Here is a 23,152-nt window from a genome sequence, read left to right as displayed (position 1 = left end):
AAACACATCCCTTTACACAGACAATCTGTTCTTCTTGCTCTTATTTATTCAGTGCATGGCGGACTGGATGTTCCCTTTGTTTCAAACAAGCCTACTTATTCTGGCAGGGGTGTGAGTGATGAATATCTGTCCAACCACAGAGCTCCTAAACCCAATAAATCCGTCCAGCGAGTAATGTCAGAGACTGCGAAATGTCTCGGCAGCCCACTCGCGCTGTATCTGAGTGGCGGAATTTATTTCTCACCCTGCGACAGACAATATAACATGGATAATGTGCCAAATATCTGCAGTGAAATTCATTCTTCCATGAAAATGCAATGTAATGAAAGGAGCAGAAGTTCTAGTAACCCATAGCAACCAAGCAGGTAGCATTTACTGCTGCAAACAAACATCTGATGGGGTAGCAAATGTTACATCCTTACGATCAGATCTGTAATATAATTCTGTGAATATGTGATTATTCCCCTCTTTTATTGTACCCTCTTCCTTCTGTTAAAGTATATATAGGCAATGGGATATAGGTGGCTATGAGAACCATATATAGTCTCCTCTACACATACCATAAGGGCTATAGTACAGAAAGTGTTTTGCTTTTCACTGCCATTCACTGGAATATAGTGTCAGCAGTGCAAGAGGGTAGCAGCAGTCACAACACCCTGTTTGTCATAAGCCTAATGCTATAATAGCAAAGGTATTCCCCTGTACTAAGCACAATTCAGCAGGAACAGTCCCCTAAGTTTTCTCATAGTCTGTACAAAGAAATCCCATAAAACTATGGCAGCATAGGTATCCCCTGTACTAAGCACAATTCAGCAGGAACAGCCCTAAGTTTGCTCATAGTCTGTACAGAGAGATCCCATAAAACTATGGCAGCATAGGTATTCCCCTGTACTAAGCACAATTCAGCAGGAACAGCCCCTAAGTTTGCTCACAGTCTGTACAGAGAGATCCCATAAAACTATGGCAGCATAGTTATTCCTCTGTACTAAGCACAATTCAGCAGGAACAGCCCCTAAGTTTGCTCATAGTCTGTACAGAGAGATCCCATAAAACTATGGCAGCATAGGTATTCCCCTGTACTAAGCACAATTCAGCAGGAACAGCCCCTAAGTTTGCTCATAGTCTGTACAGAGAGATCCCATAAAACTATGGCAGCATAGGTATTCCCCTGTACTAAGCACAATTCAGCAGGAACAGCCCCTAAGTTTGCTCATAGTCTGTACAGAGAGATCCCATAAAACTATGGCAGCATAGGTATTCCCTGTACTAAACACAATTCAGCAGGAACAGTCCCTTATTGCTCATAGTCTGTACAGAGAGATCCCATAAAACTATAAAGTTATGCTCTATAATAAGCACAATTCGTCAGGAATGCTTTTTTTTAAATGTGTCCTTTGAAATCTGCCCTCTCATTACTAACAATGTTCACTGTATTGGCAGGTAATGTAAGACACATCGAAAATTTAAGTTTAGAAGGAACCTGGGCAATGTAGGAAATGAGAGGGTTAAGTACATTCCGGAATTTTTCTTCAAAAGAGGAAAATTCAAGGAAAAACATCTGGAAGCATTTTTACAGTGTGGGAGCAGCTGCCGTACAGTAGGCTCAGTGAGTGCAGAGAACAGAGAGGGGACTTAATGAGGATTCGGGCATTTGGGGGGTTACAGAAGGGATTATACACTGGAGAGAAGTCTCAGTTTAACCCGGGTGAGTGTAGGAAGTGACAGAACAAAGGAAATGACCAGAGCCATATATATTTATATTTACAATACAATTATACATATTACAAATAGGTGACCCTGATTGGTGCAATCAAAAACTCCTGGCCTAAAGCATACCTCCCAACATTTTGGAAATAGAAAGAGGGACTGAATTTTTTTTTAAAAACGCCCATTTTTGTGGCCACACCCTCTAATTACCATGTTCATTTTACAATGAACATTTTTGAACACATTTCTGTTTTTTTTGTGTTATTACAGTTTTGCTAATATAGGTGAATTTCCCTTTAAGCTGCAAGTCACAGTTTCCCCAAGATACCTGCTTACCTGAAATTGTTACAATTGTTGCTTTGCTTATCTTAAATTGTTACAAAAGTATCGACGTGCACCTGCCACGTATTCTGGGCTCTCTGCCGAAAGCCAATTAAGTTTTAGAAACGTTGTATCTTTTTCTGGCTGTTCAGATCAGGAGATCAAAGAGAAAGTCAGGACATTTCAGTAACTATTCCGAGACTGCTGGTTGAGCTGTAAAAATCGAGACCCGCGAAAAAAGTGACAGTTGGGAGGCATGCGGATTTTGTTCTATGGCATATGTCAAACATGGAATTTGAGGGTTCCCATTAGATCATCCTGCCTTGTGGATATAAACCGAAAACCATCGACAACTTCTTCAATATAAAAACCAATCACATCCCAAAGCCAATCAAATTCACCAAACCATAGACATTGCTCCCATTCCAAAACAACATTGTGTTATGTCTGTTTCTTCAAGTTCATTAATAAAAACGCCTAGGGGCATGGGGAGAAGATATCCAATTAAATCACCCTGCTTGTTCCCTAATTGTATTGGGTTTTTTTGTGACGGCTTCAGGCTCAAGTTTAATGATTTCCTTTGTATCGACTCTTTTAATTGTCTTTAGCAAAGGAAACGAACACACAAACAAAGCAAAGAGTTGTATGGACAACTCTATCCTCACATGTACAGATCCAATGTGGAAATTTTGCTAAATTAGTAGATTTTATATCAATGTGCCCACCTTGAGGTAGGCCCAAACCATGAATTTTGGATGGGTGAATCTGACCCATTTTGCTTGACCAAAAATTCGCAAAACAACGAAAATTTGCCAAAATGCATTGAAGTCTATGGGCTTCAATTTTTATTTATTGCGCAACAATTTTTTCTCCCATTGGAGTCTATGAGCTGATGCATTTTCTCATTCTGACAGGGCTTTTAAAGGGGTTATTCACCTTTAAAGGAGAACTAAACCCTAAAAATTTATATGGCTAAAAATGTCATATTTAAAATACTGAACTTATTGCACGAGGCTAAAGTTTCAGCTTGTCCATAGCAGCAATGATCCAGGACTTCAAACTTGTCACAGGGGGTCACCATCTTGGAAAGTGTCTGTGACACTCACATGCTCAGTGGGCTCTGATTGGCTGTTGAGAAGCTAAGCTTAGGGGTCGTCGCTAATTATCCAGCAGAAAATGAGCTTCCCTGGCTGTAATTTAAGCTGATGCTACAGGTTTGCTGATTATTCAATTCTGATGCTAATTGCACTGGTTTCTGTGCTGCCATGTAGTAATTATCTGTATTAATTACTAATCAGCCTTATATTGTGACATTTCTATTCTATGTGTACTGTATATTGTGAGTGGCTCCCTAAGCTCAGTAAGTGACAGCAGCACAGAGCATGTGCAGTGAATCAGCAGAAAAGAAGATGGGGAGCTACTGGGGCATCTTTGGAGACACAGATCTTTACTGCTAAAGGGCTGTGGTTGCCTTGGGCTGGTACAGAAGCACAAAATATAATGTACAACATTTCTACCTACTTCTTTAGTTACGCTTTACTTCTCCTTTAAGGTAACTTTTAGTATGATGTAGAGACAATTGCAGTTGGTTTTCATGTTTTATTATTTCAGGTTTTTGAGTTATTTAGCTTTTTATTCAGCAGCTCTCCAGTTTGCAATTTCAGCTATCTGGTTGCTAGGGTCCAAATGACCCTAGCAACCAAGCATTGATATGAATAGGACACTGGAATATGAATAGGAGAGGCCTCAATAGAAAGATGAGTAATACAAAAAATTTGCAATATCAATATATTTGTAGCATTATAGAGCACCTTTTTTAAGATGGGGTCAGTGACCCACAAAGTCAGAAGAAGAAGGCAGATCATTCAAAAACTATAAAAAAAAGACCTAAAACTATAAAAAAAAAAAAAATTGTTGCTTAGGCCATTCTATAACATACTAAAAGTTTACTTAACGGTGAAGCACCCCTTAAAGCCTGCCCCATCAACATCTGGTCAAGTTTCAACAGGATTTCAGCTGGGAGGCCCCTCTGAGGGTCCTATACATGGACCACTAAGCTGCCGGCTGTTTTTATCAGCCCATGTTTGGCCACCGTTAGAGTCTAGAGATGTCTATTTCTGCATAACTGCTGATTCCATAGCAGTTTGCTCTGTGTATGAGACCTACTACAGGTATGCGATCTGTTATCCAGAAACCCATTATCTAGAAAGTTACAAATTATGGGAAGGCCATAGCTTCCATTTTAATAAAATAATTCAAATTTAAAAAAAATGATTTCCCTTTTCTCTGTAATAATAAAACAGTAACTTGTACTTCATCCCAACTAAGATATAATTAATCCTTATTGGAAGCAAAACCAGCCTATCGGGTTTATTTCATGTTTATATGATTTTCTAGTAGATTTAAGGTATGAAGATCTGTGGAAAGATCTTTTATCCAGAAAAAAGATCCAAAAAAGCCAAAAATTGATCCTCCCATGATGTATATGTAAATAGGAAAGTCATTAAAATAAGGTCCGTAATTTGTTCTAAATCAATTTTTCAGCTGCAAAGCATTCTGCAACTTCATTTCACTCCCCTTGTAAAGAGGATTGTATATTATATATGTTATAAAAAATCCTCAGGTAATGATGGCTTATCCTTAAAGGAACAGTGACATCAAAAATGAAAGTGTTTTAAAGTAATAATAATTAGGGATGCACTGAATCCACTATTTTTGGATTCGGCCGAACCCCTGAATCCTTTGCGAAAGATTCAGCTGGATACCGAACCGAATCCTTATTTGCATATGCAAATTAGGGATGGGAAGGGGAAAAAATGTAATTTCCTTGTTTTGTGACAAAAAGTATTCTGCCATTGCTTGTTTATATGAACTATAGTAGTACTTATCTGTTATCTACTGTGTATCCTGTGCTTGAATGGCTGTCCCATGGCTACGCAGCAGCTTGTTTATATAAACTATAGTAGTACTTATCTGTTATCTACTGTGTATCCTGTGCTTGAATGGCTGCCCCCATGGCTACACAGCAGCTTGTTTATATAAACTATAGTAGTACTTATCTGTTATCTACTGTGTATCCTGTGCTTGAATGGCTGCCCCCATGGCTACACAGAAGCTTGTTTATATGAACTATAGTGGTGTATAGTGTGTAAAGTAAACATCAAATAAGCCAAAAAAGATTGTTTTGCTACCAATAAGGATTATTTATATCTTAGTTGGGAACAAGTACAAGCTACTGTTTTATTATTACACAGAAAAAGGAAAACCTTTTTTACAAATTGAAATTATTTGTTTAAAATAGAGTCTATGGGAGACGGCATTCCTATAATTCAAAGCACTCTGGGTTTCTGGATAACAGATCCCATACCTGTATAACTTTACAATACTGAACTGTCATTTATGGGACGGCCTGATATCCTATCACAGGGCCAGTAAGAAGTCCTGTAGGAGGGAAGTTGTTTCATGTGACATCACTGCTCAGTTGTGAGTCTGATACATTGTTGCATTGTGTTACTTTGCAGACAGTCACTACACAATGTATATCAGTCTTTATTATTGCTATTTTGTTGCAATGCCACTTATCAACAAACACTCTATGTAATTGTATGTCTACATTTTCCTACATTGTTGTATTGCATTGTTGCCTCACGAAGAAACTTTGGGCGACTTCGGAAAACGAAGCACGCCATGTGACATTCCACCGCCGATTTACATTTAAGCTGGTGGGAAGGCAGGGGAGACAGTTCGGGGAAATTAGTTGCCCCGAAAGAAGAGGAGATTTGTCGCCGGTAGGTGTGGGTGAATTTGACCCCTTTCACTTCGCCAAAAATTCGCCGCCAGCGAAATGTCGCCGACGCCCACTAAAGTCTATGGCCGGTGAAATTTTTTTGACTGAGTTTTTTAGTGTGACGCCATACAAGTCTATGGGCGTCATTTTCACAGTGAAACAATGCAAAAAAATTCACCCATTCCTAGTTGCCGGACGACTAATCTCCCCGAATCTGCCTGTGTGCCCTGACCCTACCAGCCAACACCCCTACACTAGGGTATCGGTGCTAATTCCAGACTTTGTGTGTTCGTTCTGTGCCAGTCAGAAGGCAGCGATGTTATTAGAGGGGCCAGTAACAGGTTCCCCGGGAGAAATCTACGTGTAATTCTTGAGCTGGGCTACATTAGGGCATGACCATTCTTCCTGACAGTTTCATTAGAAGGGACAAGCCCAATGAGCCATCCCTAATCCCCCTCTAATAAATAAGGGCAATGCAGGAATATTAAAGGCATGTATAATATCCCTCCATCATTTGGGTGACTTTGGATAGACTCTGCAGGTTTATCGCTTGTGTCCTTTTTAGGGAGGGTCGGCTGCAGGCTCAGGGAATGTACCATCAGTCATCTGATTTGTATCAAGGGTGAAACCCTGCAGAGACTACAACTTGGCTCCCTGACAAAAATCTCTGAGCCCCGGCACATCGTACAACTCACAGGAGAAACGTGATCCCTCCAGCGTCACCACTACTTGTGTTTTGAATATTTCCTGGGGCTGCCCCCCCCCTCCCAACTTCCACTTACTTCTTGCCATTCCTCTACTTTCCAAGTGTAGAGCGGACACTCAGCGAGCTGGCAGTTTTGCTCCGTCGGGGGCCTCGTGTGCTGGGGGCACTCCGACTCCCGGGGCATCTTCTGGGCACCCACGTGGCAGTGGACGGCTCGTTGCTGAATTCCTCTTCCACACGTTACTGAGCACTGGGGGCGAGAAAAGAACCTGTAAGTGTTTTGCCTTCATTATTTGGAACCTGTTACTCTCCTTGTGCTTCATGGAAAACATAAAAAGCAGAATCAGTTCATTGGTACCAATGTAGCGCATCTTTTATCTCTAGAAAAATCTTCTGAAGTCTATGGAGAAATCTGGAAACTTGTTTTTTTTCATTAGATAAAATCTTTTAGATTGTAAGCTCTTTTGGGAAGGGCCCTCTTCCCCTTTTGTATCTGCTACTGGTCACTATGCATATCATTCTCTGTGTTCTTTGTATACACCCATTTATTTTACAGTGCTGCAGAGTATGTTGGTGCCTAAAAATATATTAATAATAATAATATTAATAATAACAATAATAGCAGTTAGGCAGGTTTTATATTGACTTAAATGGTTGTTCACCTTTGAGTTAACTTTTTAATATGATGGAAAGAGTGATATTTTTGGACAATTTACAATTGGTTTGCATTTTTTATTATTTGCGGTTTTTGCGTTATTTAGCTTTTTATTCAGCAGCTCTAGAGTTTACAATTTCAGCAATCTGGTTGCTCGGCTCCAAATTACCCTAGCAACCATGCATTGATTTGAATATGAAACTGGAATATGAATAGGAGAGACCTGAATAGAAAGAGGAGTAAAAAATAAGCAATACCAATACATTTGTAGCCTTACAAAGCATTTGTTTTTAGATTGGGTCAGCGACCCCCATTTGAAAGCTGAAAAGAGTCAGAAGAAGAAGGCAAATAAATAAAACTATAAAAAAATAAAAGATGACTTACAAAAAATAACTTAAAGGTGAACCATCCCTTTAACTGCAAATTAACCATGTAGGACACAAAAGGATGACAAAGGGGAAGTGGTGCCCCTAGTGGCAAGATAAGCAATACAATTGTTATTAATTTTAGTATTTAGCTTCTCTCAGATACTGGTGAACTCTCGTTTTACAATGAAACATCTATGCTTATTGATCTCAGAATCTGATCTTTTGAAAATATAACAAGGGAACTTATTTTGTCATTTCTAAAATTATTTGCCATGGTCTGCAGCCCTTCATTGTATATCAGCTGCAAGCTTACTTCGACTTACAGCAAATAATCACTCACCCCAAATCTCGCCCTAACTGACCTTCAGGCTGGGCTCCCTTAGCTCATAACAAGGTTACAGATATATAGAAACATTGGGGTAACAGTCACCCTACTATAGTTCCAGGGGTACCCAGGGTACAAATAAGTACTCACCCCAAATCTCCCCCTAACTGACCTTCAGGCTGGGCCCCCTTAGCTCATAACAAGGTTACAGATATATAGAAACATTGGGGTAACAGTCACCCTACTATAGTTCCAGGGGTACCCAGGGTACAAATAAGCACTCACCCCAAATCTCCCCCTAACTGGCCTTCAGACTGGGCCCCCTTAGCTCATAACAAGGTTACAGATATATAGAAACATTGGGGTAACAGTCACAGGGGTACCCAGAGCAGCACTCACTCCCTTATCTTCAGACTGAGCCTTTCTAAATGCTATTTTGGGAGGCTCTGAGCACCCCACTCCAATAAAACACTCTGGACACACTATAAGTAAATACTGATCTGAACTCGGGGTTCTTTAGCATTTGGATTAGAGGATTATAGAGACTGGGCAGGCAGATTAGTGATTTCTGTGTCTAGTCAGTGTGTTTTCAGACTGTTATCATTGCTGTGCCACACGGCTGTGCCAGTCTTTTGTCGGGAGAATACACATCACATTCACACAGGAACATTTGGTTTGTATCAAGGGACACTTCCCGGCTCCTCCTGGGAGAAAAATCACTGACATTCCTGCCAATGCCGGGCGCTTCTTATCATCTTTACTGCCTATAATTATGGTGCTGCAGCCTCGGAGGAAGGGTTAACAAACTCTTAAGTGTTCTTTTTGCAGACAACCTTATCTCCTTATTGGGGGGGAGAATGATTTATAAATAAACCTCTGGGACACAAAGGGTTAAAACCGTGAGGAAGGCAGATCTGTTGCAAGCTTTATGGCTCGCCTTTTCTATGCAGGGGGTAAAAGAAGTGAATGGGGAGGGGGGGCAGTTCTGCTACAAAACCATTACCTGTAAATAATTTATATATGGATTATATTGCATTACTCCACAGATGTTCATTGGAGGTCCAAATAGGGCTACTAGTGGGGGGGGATGCAGCCATACAATCAATTATGGGACCCCTTATCCAGAATTCGAGGATGCTTAATAGGTGGGTTTTCTCTGAATTTGGAGCAATAATCATTTAGCCTAGTACTGCCAACATGGCGTGAGTTTTATAGTTAAATCTTCATTCTCTTCTACTTCCTCCTCTCTACCGTTCCGAATCAGAAGGGAAAAAGTAAGGGGTGGGACACCACAAGCAGCTCCCAGATCTGGCAAATATCCCAAAGAGTGGATTTTCCTATATTTGGCAGTGTAACTGGGGTTAGAAAAATGCATCATATATAGAGAGACAAGGGGAAGTGTTGGAAGGGTTACTGTCTGCTCTGCTCTCATTTCCCTACAGAAATAGTGATTGGTAACACTAGATAGGTACCTAATATATAGAGACAAGAGGAAAGTGTTGGAAGGGTTACTGTCTGCTCTCTCTCATTTCCCTACAGAAATAGGGATTGGTAACACTAGATAGGTACCTAATATATAGAGACAAGAGGAAAGTGTTGGAAGGGTTACTGTCTGCTCTCTCTCATTTCCCTACAGAAATAGGGATTGGTAGTACTAGATAGGTACCTAATATATAGAGACAAGAGGAAAGTGTTGGAAGGGTTACTGTCTGCTCTCTCTCATTTCCCTACAGAAATAGGGATTGGTAGTACTAGATAGGTACCTAATATATAGAGACAAGAGGAAAGTGTTGGAAGGGTTACTGTCTGCTCTCTCTCATTTCCCTACAGAAATAGGGATTGGTAACACTAGATAGGTACCTAATATATAGAGACAAGAGGAAAGTGTTGGAAGGGTTACTGTCTGCTCTCTCTCATTTCCCTACAGAAATAGGGATTGGTAGCACTAGATAGGTACCTAATATATAGGGGCAAATTCACTAAAGGACGAAGCGCCTAACGCTAGTGTTAATTCGCTAGCGTAGCACAATTTCGTCAATTCGTCGATTCACTAACGGACGCTGGCGTAAATTCGCTAGTGTTACTTCGCACCCTTACGCCTGGCGAATTTGCGCAACGGACGTAATTACGCAAATTCAACGACGTGCGCATTTTTCTGAACGCTACCTTTTACGCCAGACTTCCTTCGCCCCCTCAGACCAGGCAAAGTGCAATAGAGTAGATAGGGATTGCTTCAAAAAAAGTTGAAATTTTTTCAAAGTCCCAAAAAACGCTGGCATTTTTTCTTTTTTTATGGGTGATAGGCTGAAAAAGATTGAAAAAATTTTTTGGGGCTCCCCTCCTTCCCCCCTACATTTCCTAACTCATGGCACCTTAACTATACAGTGGGCACATGTGTAGGGCAAAATAAAAATTTTATGTGATGTTTTGAAGGTTTCCCAGGCTTGTGTAGTGATGCTACATATACCTCCATTGTAACTTCAATTTGGCGCTGTATGCAAATTAAGCGCTGGCGAAAATACGCCTGGCGAAGAGTGGCGAAGTGGACGCAACTGCGAATCTTAGTGAATTTGCCCCATAGAGAGAGAGACATGAGGAAAGTGTTGGAAGGGTTACTGTCTGCTCTCTCTCATTTCCCTACAGAAATAGGGATTGGTAGCACTAGATTTGGCCTTCAAGAGAGCATAATGGACTGTCCTGTTATGTGCCCACATAACTGCTCTTAATATTCTAAGAATCGTAGCCACAAGGTCACTTTTAAGTAAATTTAAGGCTTTACTCTTACTCTCTGTGTTTATTTCCCCTTTAATTCTCCTGGAAGCCCATCAATGTGAGATCAGAAAGATCTGATTTTATTCACACAGTGACACCAAGGAATGTGCACTATCTCTGTATGTGTAATATTTGTGATGTTAGCCCCTAAGGCTGAATCCATCGGCAGGTTTTTTCCATCCTGCGAGGCACTAACAGTTATTATTGTACAACCTATAGAGTATCTCCCGGCCCCATAAATCACTGGAAGAAGAATAAATGATGTGTAACACGCTCGGAAAAACAAAAGTCTACAATGTATCCTGCTTTAAACTGCAACAGAATGGAATTCCGCTGCGTAATGACATGAGAAATCATGTGTAGAATAACTGACAGGTCCAAAGCAAACTGTCACCTTCTGGGAATCTGACAGTTGCAAACATGTTGGTCCTTATCAATTGCCTGTATGTTGGGCTTGCAGAGTAATGATTATTTCTACTGTCAGTTCATGAGCCTTATCATAACTAGTGTTCAAGGCTTTTCTGGGGAACCAATGAGAAATCTGAAGAAATACTACTGGGATACGTGAGGAAGTTCTATTTAATACAATCCAGAGGTACACTCGAGTTACTTAAAGGGCCCCTATCATGAAAAAATAGGGGCTGTTTAATAAAGTGCAGTTTAATAGAGATCACATTGGCTCATATAATCTGATTGTTAGCTCTGCGGGCTAAAGGCTGAGATCTGAGGGAGAGTTTCATGTTAGGGAACTAGCAGCATATTATATGTCCCTAGAACACGTGGAAAGGAAGCAAACTAAGATCATAGTTTACGATTCAGTGTTATTCCAATCCAGATAGGCCCTGTCTGTAACGCCGCAGTCAGTAGCAGTTATCCCACTGTTACTATAGGCACCATCTCTCCCTACTATACCTGCTATCCCACAGTCACACTCCCTTCCCAGAGACTATTATCCACTGTTACTATAGGCACCATCTCTCCCTACTATACCTGCTATCCCACAGTCACACTCCCTTCCCAGAGACTATTATCCACTGTTACTATAGGCACCATCTCTCCCTACTATACCTGCTATCCCACAGTCACACTCCCTTCCCAGAGACTATTATCCCACTGTTACTATAGGCACCATCTCTCCCTACTATACCTGCTATCCCACAGTCACACTCCCTTCCCAGAGACTATTATCCACTGTTACTATAGGCACCATCTCTCCCTACTATACCTGCTATCCCACAGTCACACTCCCTTCCCAGAGACTATTATCCCACTGTTACTATAGGCACCATCTCTCCCTACTATACCTGCTATCCCACAGTCACACTCCCTTCCCAGAGACTATTATCCCACTGTTACTATAGGCACCATCTCTCCCTACTATACCTGCTATCCCACAGTCACACTCCCTTCCCAGAGACTATTATCCACTGTTACTATAGGCACCATCTCTCCCTACTATACCTGCTATCCCACAGTCACACTCCCTTCCCAGAGACTATTATCCCACTGTTACTATAGGCACCATCTCTCCCTACTATACCTGCTATCCCACAGTCACACTCCCTTCCCAGAGACTATTATCCCACTGTTACTATAGGCACCATCTCTCCCTACTATACCTGCTATCCAACAGTCACATTCCCTTCCCAGAGACTATTATCCCACTGTTACTATAGGCACCATCTCTCCGTACTATACCTGCTATCCCACAGTCACACTCCCTTCCCAGAGACTATTATCCACTGTTACTATAGGCACCATCTCTCCCTACTATACCTGCTATCCCACGGTCACACTCCCTTCCCAGAGACTATTATCCACTGTTACTATAGGCACCATCTCTCCCTACTATACCTGCTATCCCACAGTCACACTCCCTTCCCAGAGACTATTATCCACTGTTACTATAGGCACCATCTCTCCCTACTATACCTGCTATCCCACAGTCACACTCCCTTCCCAGAGACTATTATCCACTGTTACTATAGGCACCATCTCTCCCTACTATACCTGCTATCCCACGGTCACACTCCCTTCCCAGAGACTATTATCCACTGTTACTATAGGCACCATCTCTCCCTACTATACCTGCTATCCCACAGTCACACTCCCTTCCCAGAGACTATTATCCACTGTTACTATAGACACCATCTCTCCCTACTATACCTGCTATCCCACAGTCACACTCCCTTCCCAGAGACTATTATCCACTGTTACTATAGGCACCATCTCTCCCTACTATACCTGCTATCCCACAGTCACACTCCCTTCCCAGAGACTATTATCCACTGTTACTATAGGCACCATCCCTCCCTACTATACCTGCTATCCCACAGTCACACTCCCTTCCCAGAGACTATTATCCCACTGTTACTATAGGTACCATCTCTCCCTACTATACCTGCTATCCCACAGTCACACTCCCTTCCCAGACACTATTATCCCCATTGCTGATTTCGGAGTTCCTGGGCAACCTGCTCAAGCAAGAGGTAAATGTATGGTAAATTATTGAGGTTTCTCTCACTCATCATTCTTTTAGCTGCTGATGCCATTATAGACGGATATTAAAGTGACAGCATAAAGCCTTGGGTAACGGAAATGGAAAGCTCAGCTGTCACAGCCATTTAGACAGGTCAAGTCAATCCTATAACCTGGCCTCCTTTTGAGCCTCAATTCACAGTAGGGGTCCCTATTAGCAGGAGGAAGCTTTTCCCCAGCTGCTCGCTATACATTCATACAGTTTGCATTAGGTACAGACTTATTGCATTTAATGGAGGTAGGCTGGAAATAACACATTTCTTTGATTTCTTGCTTTTAAAAACATTCTTTTTAAATGGCATTTAAAGTAAATACTGCCTATGAATATATTGGTACAATGTATAGTATTAAATATATAAAATACAAATACACACAGTAAAATAAAGTCCAGCTTCAATCAAGATATATATAGTGAATAAAGTTTCCCCTCTTGTAAAATATAAGGATTTTATAAGTTACAGAGGAGTTTCATGACCATTGTATATTGATACATAGACCATTTATACAGGTCATGGAACTCCAAGGTAACCTCTAATATCTTCATATTTTGCAACAGAGGGTACTTTATTTATTATAATACACAAGTTTCAGTGAGTCATGTGACTGAAATGACATCACTAAGCTCTGATTATAACCGATGACATCATTAAGCACCATTTATAAGGATATAATTTACAGGATATTTGTGACTCTTGTGTATTATTTTATATATATATATATATATATATAGAGAGAGAGAGAGAGAGAGAGAGAGAGAGAGAGAGAGAGAGAGAGAGAGAGAGAGAGAGAGAGAGAGAGAGAGAGAGAGAGAGAGAGAGAGAGAGAGAGAGAGAGAGAGAGAGAGAGAGAGAGAGAGAGAGAGAGAGAGAGAGAGAGAGAGAGAGAGAGAGAGAGAGAGAGAGAGAGAGAGAGAACTCAACAGGTTCTTTTAACAAAAAAAACCCCGAATAATTTGTATTTAGTTTAATTTAAATAAAAATGATGCAGTGGAACCTGACGTACCTTTCCCCAATTTTCAGCTTTCCATTTCGGGCACCTCCCACCTCGGCACTTCTTCTGCATGTTTGGCTTTGCCAAGTGCTTACAGTTTTCCGGCCCTATGGTCACTCCTTCTTTCGTCGCACAATACACCGATCTTGTCTTCACACCACGTCCGCAGGAAACTGAACACTGCAACACACAGCACAACCATTGCTTCTTAATATTATGCACCATCGATAGCTATTCAGGCCTCTCCTATTCATATTCCAGTTTCTTATTCAAATTAATGCATGGTTGCTAGGGGAATTTGGATCCTAGCAACTAGGGATGCACTGAATCCAGGATTTGGTTCGGGAATCCGCCTTTTTCAGCAGGATTCGGTTTCGGCCGAATACTTGTGCTTAGTCGAACCAAATCCGAATCCTAATTTGCATATGTAAATAGGGTTGGACTGGGTGGGTCGTGGCCCACCGGGACTGCTGTCCCAGGGCCCAGGGCCCCCTCCACCCCCCGCTCCCCTACCGTGACACGCCGAGCCGCTCGGAAGAATGGGACTGGCCCGGCATGGGCCCATGAGGGTCGGGGCCCATCGTGTTTTTTCCGGTGTCCCGCCGGGCCAGTCCGACACTGTATGTAAATTAGGAGCGGGAAGGGAACACGTGATTTTTTGCCAGAAAACAAGGAAGTAAAATAATGTTTCCCCACTTTTTCCTTTCCTACCTCTAATTTGCATATGCAAATTAGGGTTCGGATCGGTATTCAGCTGAATTTTTCACAAAAAGATTCGGGGATCCAGCCGAATCCCAAATAGTGGATGATTCGATGCATCCCTACTAGCAACCAGACTGCTGAAATTGCAAACTGGAGAGCTGCTGAATAAAAAGCTAAATAACTCAAAAACCACAAATAATAAAAAATGAAAACCAATCACAAATTGTGTTAATATATCACTCTCTACATTATACTAAGGGGGTTATTTATCAAAGTCCAAATTTATCTCAATATTTTCTGAAAAGGAAACTCGGACCAAATCCGCACAGGCCTTTTCGGCTTATTTATTAATACATTTCCCAAAAATTCTGTTTGCAGGAAAAAATCAGAAACAATATGAATTGTATGATTTTTCGGAATTTTTTTGCCCAAAAACCCCAAAAACTTTGGTTTATTGCATGAAACTCAGCACAGATCAAAATCTTTATCTTTGGGACATCTTCCAATAAATTATATGCAACCTTGGCAGCTATGGGATGCTAGATTTTTGGATTCTGACTTTTTCCATCCTCGGGGCATAATAAATTCAGAAAAAATTGTGTTTTTTTTTAAATTCTGATTTTATACTAAAAATAAACCAATTTTTCGGCATTCGGACTTTAGTAAATAACCCCCTAAATGTTAATTTAAAGATGAACAACCCCATTAGGGCAAGATGAAGACAGCGGGGCAAGATGGTATCAGTATTACCCAATTTTTGTTTGAGGGAAAAGATTATCCAGTAGGGCAAGAAGGAGATGAGTTACATCAGTATTTTACAATTTTTTAGCTGTGGTCACCTGCAAGACCGCAGTTTTGACAATAATATTTTATATAGGGATGCACCGCTATTTTGGATTCAGCCGAACCCCTGAATCCTTAGCAAAAAGATTCGGCCGAATACCAAACCCGGACCCTAAGTTGCATATGCTAATTAGGGGTAGGAAGGGGAAAACAATTTTTACTTCCTTGTTTTGCATATGCAAATTAGGATTCTGTTCGCCTGGACAGAAGGGTTCGGTCAAATCTGAATCCTGCTGAAAAAGGCTGAATCCCGAACTGAATCCTGGATTTGGTGCATCCCTACTTTTATATGAATAAAGTTGGTTTTGTCCCTGGCATCACTAAAGGCAACCCTGACCTTTCCCTGCAGGTTCAGCGAAGATATTCAGATCTGACCCCCTTCTACCATTCTGCCCTCCACTTTGATTCCCAGGTAGGTTCTTCTAAAAGATTTCAGAATCAAAAGAGATTTCCACTGGGGAGAGATTTTCAACATGAGCCTCGGTGTCCCAGTGCAGAAATACAGGAATGGATCATCTTATAGTACAGGGGTCCCCAACCTTTTTCACCCGTTGGCAACATTCAGATTTAAAAAGAGTTGGGGAGCAACACAAGCAGGGAAAACGTTCCTGGGTGGTGCCAAATAAGGGCTGTGATTGGCTATTTGTAGCCCCTATGTGGACTGTTCACCTACAGGAGGCTCTGTTTGGCAGGACATCTGTTTTTTATACAACCAAAACTTGCCTAAAAGTCTGGAATTAAAAAATAATCACCTGCTTTGAGGCCACTGGGAGCAACATCCAAGGGGTTGGAGAGCAACATATTGCTCACGAGCTACTGGTTGGGGATCACTGCTATAGTAGAAATGCGTCAGGCTCTAATTAATATACTTTCTCCTTTGTGTAGCAAAAAAAACATCAAAGAGGAAAGAACTGATAATTCCATGATTGTCCTTGTCTTCCCATACGTGGATACTCACTGCTGGGCCTTTATTGCTAGAGGAATGTTATTTGCTATGGTCACTAACCCGCATCATTTCATAGGCAAATACTTTGTTCCTGGAGATCAAATCTAATTAGAGACGTCGGAGCAGTCATAGCTAAATGGGCTTCTGCCTGCCCGACTAATCATTAAATACATTGGCAAGTGACGGCCAAGAGACAATTAAAATCAAATCTGATCTGTTATCGTTCTGCGGCTGCAGTTTGGGACATGCGTGAGGTTCCGGGAGATTTTATGTTTCAGGCAACATGGAAAAACACAATTGTGGTGTAGAATAAAAAGAGGTATTTCCCTCTGTTGCTCCAGGACTGGAATAAGCATCATATGATAAAAAGGATCAATGCAAAGTAACAGTATTTATTATTATTATTATTAGAATTAGAATTTGCTGAAATCACATCTAATTATTTTATCATTTTTTTTCTCCACTGCCAATCACAGGGCCTTCAAAAATTATAGTAACCTGTCACTGATCGGGGGAGGAGGGACATGAAGAGGGAGGAGCTTAGAACTGTCAGTCACATAAATATAAAATAAAGATCCATTACAAGGAAGTAATAGACTCTAGCACCCCATATATATTAATGCATATGTAATAATGAAAATATACAGAGAAGGAATGTTCTGGGCACACAATAAGCTATACCCTCATACTGTACTGTCTAAGGGAATCAATATGGCACCTCCTCCTCCCATATGTATAAATACAAATATACAGAGAAGGAATGTTCTGGGCACACAATAAGCTATACCCTCATACTGTACTGTCTAAGGGAATCAATATGGCACCTCCTCCTCCCATATGTATAAATACAAATATACAGAGAAGGAATGTTCTGGGCACACAATAAGCTATACCCTCATACTGTACTGTCTAATGGAATCAATATGTCACTTCCCTCCTCCCATATGTATAAATACAAATATACAGAGAAGGAATGTTCTGGGCCCATAATAAGCTATACTCTGATACTGTACTGTCTAAGGGAATCAATATGGCACCTCCCTCCTCCCACATGTAAAAATACAAATATACAGAGAAGGAATGTTCTGGGCACACAATAAGCTATACCCTCATACTGTACTGTCTAAGGGAATCAATATGGCACCTCCCTGCCATATGTATAAATACAAATATACAGAGAAGGAATGTTCTGGGCACACAATAAGCTATACCCTCATACTGTACTGTCTAAGGAAATCAATATGGCACCTCCCTCCTCCCATATGTATAAATACAAATATACAGAGAAGGAATGTTCTGGGCACACAATAAGCTATACCCTCATACTGTACTGTCTAAGGGAATCAATATGGCACCTCCTCCTCCTATATGAATAAATACAAATATACAGAGAAGGAATGTTTTGGGCACACAAGGTATAGTCTCATACTGGACTGTGTAAAGGAGACAAAAGAGTAGCACTTAGCCAAATACAGATATACAATGAGGAAACTAAAGCAAATACGAAGAATCTACATTGACGGCAGGACATGGGTTCAGTTCTGTAACAGTGACATGATTTTCCTGGACTACAGGAGAAAAGAATGAATTATAAGAAGAATTTCCCTTTCCAAGAATATGTTTTCTTATAAACAATTAAATTCTCTTTTTTTGAATTCCAGATCCGAAGCTGCGGTTGCACGGAGCGCTGACTATTTACGCATGTGTTCGCCATATGCTGGAGACAGGCACTAACCTAAGAGTAAATCTGGTAATTTACGAGGTGGGAGATGCATTGCATAAGTCACACACACACACAGCCTTTAGCACCAGAACAATAAGAACATTTTAACAGAACATCATTCACTTTGAAGCCTAATTTACAAGGTATCACTACTCGCTGCGAATGACACTTCAGCCTTTTACACGTTGTACCCGGGAGCGAGGCAGGGACACTCTGAGAATATGATTTTCTACATGGACTATGGGACACGGGCGTATTTTCCACTGGTTAAAAGGGTTGTTCGCCTTTAAATTAACTGTTAGAATGACATAGAGAGGGATATTCTGAGACAATTTGCAATTTGTTTTATTTTTCAAGGTTTTTGAGTTATTTAGCTTTTTATTCAGCAGCTCCCCAGTTTGCTATTTCAGCAGTCTGGTTGTTAGGGCCCAAATTACCCTACCAGTGGCGTAACTAGAGTGTGCCGGGCACCCCTGCAAAAAAGAGGGGCCCGGCACACTCCTATTCTATCCTCCTGCCTACTTCCCATCCCGACTCCGCCCAGGGTCGGACTGGGGGGCCTGGGGCACACCAGGATTACTGTCCAGGGCCCCCTCCGACCCCCCCCCGACCCCCTACCTGCTTGAAAGGCGCCACTCGGCAATCCATTTGAATGGCGCTGCACGGAACCTAAAGAAATCTTTTATGTTTTAACAAACTGGTCGGGAGAGGGGTCTGGCCCAGCAGGGGCCCAGTAAGGGTCAGGGCTCACCGGGGTTTTTCCCGGTTTCCCGCCGGGCCAGTCCAACACTGACTCCGCCTGCGTCCTGGCCCGACTTGCATCCCCTTCCTTGCCGGTAAGAGAGCGGTTGGGGAGAAGGGTTTTTTTTTATTAGCTATAGAGCAAGCAAACCCCACAGTCCAAGCCCCTCTGTTCAGGGTTGGACTGGGCCAACGGAACACCAGGAAAAAACCTGGTGGACCCCGGCCCCATAAAAAAATTAAACTGCAGGCAGGTGCGGAGTCCACACATGTGCATCGGCATTCCCACATGCGTGTCATGTGCGCTACAGGGGCCCTGGGGGTTTGGAACCGGATGGGCCCACGCTCGTCCAATCCGACCCTGCCCCCGTTCGGCAATTTTTTTACCACGCCCATTTTTATGGCCACACCCCCTAATTACCATGTACATTTTACAAAATTTGGCAGGTTATGAAAGTTTGAACATATTTCTGTTTTTTATTACAGTTATTACAGTTTTGCTAATGAAGGTGAATTGCCCTTTAAGCTGTGAGTCTAACTTTGCCCAAGGGACCTGTTATCTTATATTGTTACAATTACTTGTTTGCTTATCTCGAAATTGTTATCTGCTACGTGGCTGTTCTGGGCTCTCTGCCAAAAGCCAATTAAGTTAGAAACTTTGTTTCTTTTTCTGACTGTTCAGTGCAGAGAAAAATGGGACTTTTCAGTACAAAAGAGGGACTGTCAAACGAGGGACTGTCCCTCTAAAAACGAGACAGTTGAGAGGTATGGTTACACCACTGTACCCTAGCAACCGTGCACTTATTTTAATAAGAGAATATAATTACTGGAGAGTCAGACAAGCAATATGAGTAATAAAAAGTTGCAATAACAAATTTGTAGCCTTACAGAGCATGGGGTCAGTGACCCCTATTTGAGTGTTAGAAGGAATCAGAAGAAGAAGGCAAATGATGAAAAGACTAGAAAAAAATGAATAATGAAGACCAACCTCTTAGAATAGGTCATTCAATATAATATACTTAAAATCTAGTTAAAGGTGAACCACCTCTTTAAAAAGGGGCAAAATGCCTCCACTGCCTCCCCAACTGGTGGTCATTGGCATCGCAGCCCAACTGAATTGTATAGCAGGAAAAGTGGGGCTATCTGGCACTCAGAGGAATCCACAGGGCCAAAACGTCCGTTAAAAAAATAGATTTTATTGTTCAAAAATGTAAATACATCTCCTAGGGCCCCACGCGTTTCGTACCACAAGGGGCGAAGCCCATGATTAAGTGCCCTAGTGGCACGAAACGCGTAGGGCCGTAGGAGATGTATGTACATTTTTGACCAATAAAATTTATTTTTTTAACCGATTTTTGGCCCCGAGTGCCAGATAGCCCTGCTTTTTCCTGCTATAGAATTCGGTTTTCCACTTCCCACGGCTGAGGGTCTGGGGCTTGTGCACCTGGACCACACGATGAACTTGGTGATCTATTCATAATTGTGATTTATACTATTATTCCTTTCTGTTATGATCACAGCACAACCACCATGGTGCATTTGGGATACAGGGATGGTACGGGATACATTACCTGAAAACGTTCTCCAGAAAGCTCCGAATTACAGAAAGGCCATTACCTATAGACTCTATTTTAATCAAATAGTTAAAAAAAATTATTATTTCTCTGTAATAATAAAACAGTAGCTCGTACTTGATCCAAACTAAGATATAATTAATCCTAATTAGAGGCAGAGCAATCCTATTGGGTTTAATTAATGTTTAAATGATTGAGCCCTTTTCCAGAAAAACCCATGTCCTAGGCATTCTGGATAACAGGTCCTATACCTGTAGTCAGAGGGAAAATGCCCATTAGTCAAAACAAACTGTTCATTGTACCATAGACCATAAACCTGATAAAATAAATACCCCGGGTGCCAGTCTGTTACAGAAAACATCAACCTAATGTCCCTCAGTATAAAGTAATGAGCCAGTAATGTTCCAGATGCTGCTATAAGAAGTTGCACCAACATACATTTAGGGGGTTATTTATTAAAATCCAAATGTTAAAATCTTAAAAAAATTCTATTTTTTTCACTAGAAAACTTGAATTTTTAGTTGGAAAATTTTTTCAAGACTTATTATACCCCGATGCTACAAAATGCCTGAATCTCAATTTGTAGTTTTAGTGGTCTGCTCTGGGTTTAGCCTGAAAATCAGACTTTTTCGGGGTTTTCTGCAAAAACTCACAAAATTCGAGCAATTCGGTAAAAAGCCTGAAAAATTCGGGTTCTTGCTAGATTTTATCGAGTTTTTCCGGTATCCAATTAAATCAAGTTTTTTTTTTATTAATAAATAAGCTAAGATCAAGCATGGGAATTTGGTTGTGTGTTTTTTTTTTTTTAAATATGAGATATATTCAGATTTTAGTAAATAACCCCCTCAATCTATGTATATATACAGGGAACGCTTGATTCTGCAGTTGAGAAGTTAATGCTTTAGAAAACTGGACGTGTCTTTTTTTCTCAGCCTCAGTTACAATGCAATAATTATGTACCTGCCTATGTGAAGGCAAAGAAGAATCCCAATAAGCGCAGATTGGAAATCCTACTGCCGGGCATGTCGGCTGTTAATAACTCAGGCAGAGCAATTGCTGCCAAGCGCCTCCTCGCAGACAGTAAAACACACTATAAACACAGGTCAGACACTGCCTGTAAGGTGTCAGCAGAGATTCAGCAGAAGTTATTGACACATATTGAAGCATGAAGTCAGGGCTACAGGGGTGAATGAGCTGTCTCTGCTTTACAGAGGAGGGGGGTAGTCTGGGCAGCAAGAGTGGGCTTTAGATTAGCAAACATTTTGATTGGAACTACTCCTAGTTGAATACATTTGATTAGCCATGAGCCACATAGATCTGTGTGTGCATTTATTGCCTGATTTGTTCTGTGCTCACTGCCCACTGCTCCAAAATGATGGCAATTTGCAGCCAAAATTGCACTTTGGACTCCTATAGTCCTTTAGCTGTAGTAGTAACTAAATAACACCTGAAGGACCATAAGCTGCGAAATATATATATATTTATAAATACAGGGTTATGTAATGAAATAGGCCTAGCCATCTATAGCAACTACTCAGTAGGTAGCATTTACTAGTTACATGTTTAAAAAGCAAAAATCTTATTGGTTGTTATGGGTAACTTCACCTGGAAAACCAGAAATTGACGTAGGAAAAACATTTCTCAAATAACATACCACACAGTCTTAGCTGTGGTTGCTTAGATATTATTATTCATTTCTCATCCAGTAGCGTGAGACCTTTAGTTGCACCACGAAAAAAATAGAAACTGACAGAATGCGTCACCAACTAGAATACCTAGTCATTCACTGACTTCCCTGGTGTACCCAACTGACAGTTTATGTCAACTAGAATGCCTAGTCATTTATTGACTTCCCTGGTGTACCCAACTGACAGTTTATGTCAACTAGAATGCCTAGTCATTCACTGACTTCCCTGGTGTACCCAACTGACAGTTTATGTCAACTAGAATGCCTAGTCATTTATTGACTTCCCTGGTGTACCAACTGACAGTTTATGTCAACTAGAATACCTAGTCATTCACTGACTTTCCTGGTGTACCCAACTGACAGTTTATGTCACCAACTAGAATACCTAGTCATTCACTGACTTTCCTGGTGTACCCAACTGACAGTTTATGTCACCAACTAGAATACCTAGTCATTCACTGACTTCCCTGGTGTACCCAACTGACAGTTTATATCAAATAGAATGCCTAGTCATTTACTGACTTCCCTGGTGTACCCAACTGACAGTTTATATCAAATAGAATGCCTAGTCATTTACTGACTTCCCTGGTGTACCCAACTGACAGTTTATGTCAACTAGAATGCCTAGTCATTTATTGACTTCCCTGGTGTACCAAACTGACAGTTTATGTCAACTAGAATGCCTTGTCATTCACTGACTTCCCTGGTGTACTCAACTGACATTTAATGTCACCAAGTAGAAAACCTAGTCATTCACTGACATTCAA

The 23,152-nt window shown here is 41.1% G+C and overlaps 1 protein-coding gene across 1 annotated transcript in view; it reads right to left on the bottom strand.

Annotated features, from left to right (window-relative positions):
* The window catches only part of adamts9.L (ADAM metallopeptidase with thrombospondin type 1 motif 9 L homeolog), a 185,082-nt gene that overhangs the window by 37,455 nt on the left and 124,475 nt on the right, over positions 1-23,152 (bottom strand). Inside the window, exons 29-30 of the mRNA XM_041590920.1 lie at positions 14,182-14,349; positions 6,598-6,771 (exon numbers count right to left, since the gene is read on the bottom strand). Of these exons, the coding sequence (XP_041446854.1) occupies positions 6,598-6,771; positions 14,182-14,349 (342 nt within the window). The remainder of the gene's footprint in view (positions 1-6,597; positions 6,772-14,181; positions 14,350-23,152) is intronic.

Source organism: Xenopus laevis, chromosome 4L (genome assembly GCF_017654675.1).
Source record: "Xenopus laevis strain J_2021 chromosome 4L, Xenopus_laevis_v10.1, whole genome shotgun sequence".
Lineage (NCBI taxonomy): Eukaryota > Metazoa > Chordata > Amphibia > Anura > Pipidae > Xenopus > Xenopus laevis.
Note: the sequence above shows the minus strand (reverse complement) of the source record. Positions and strands in the feature narration are given on the sequence as shown.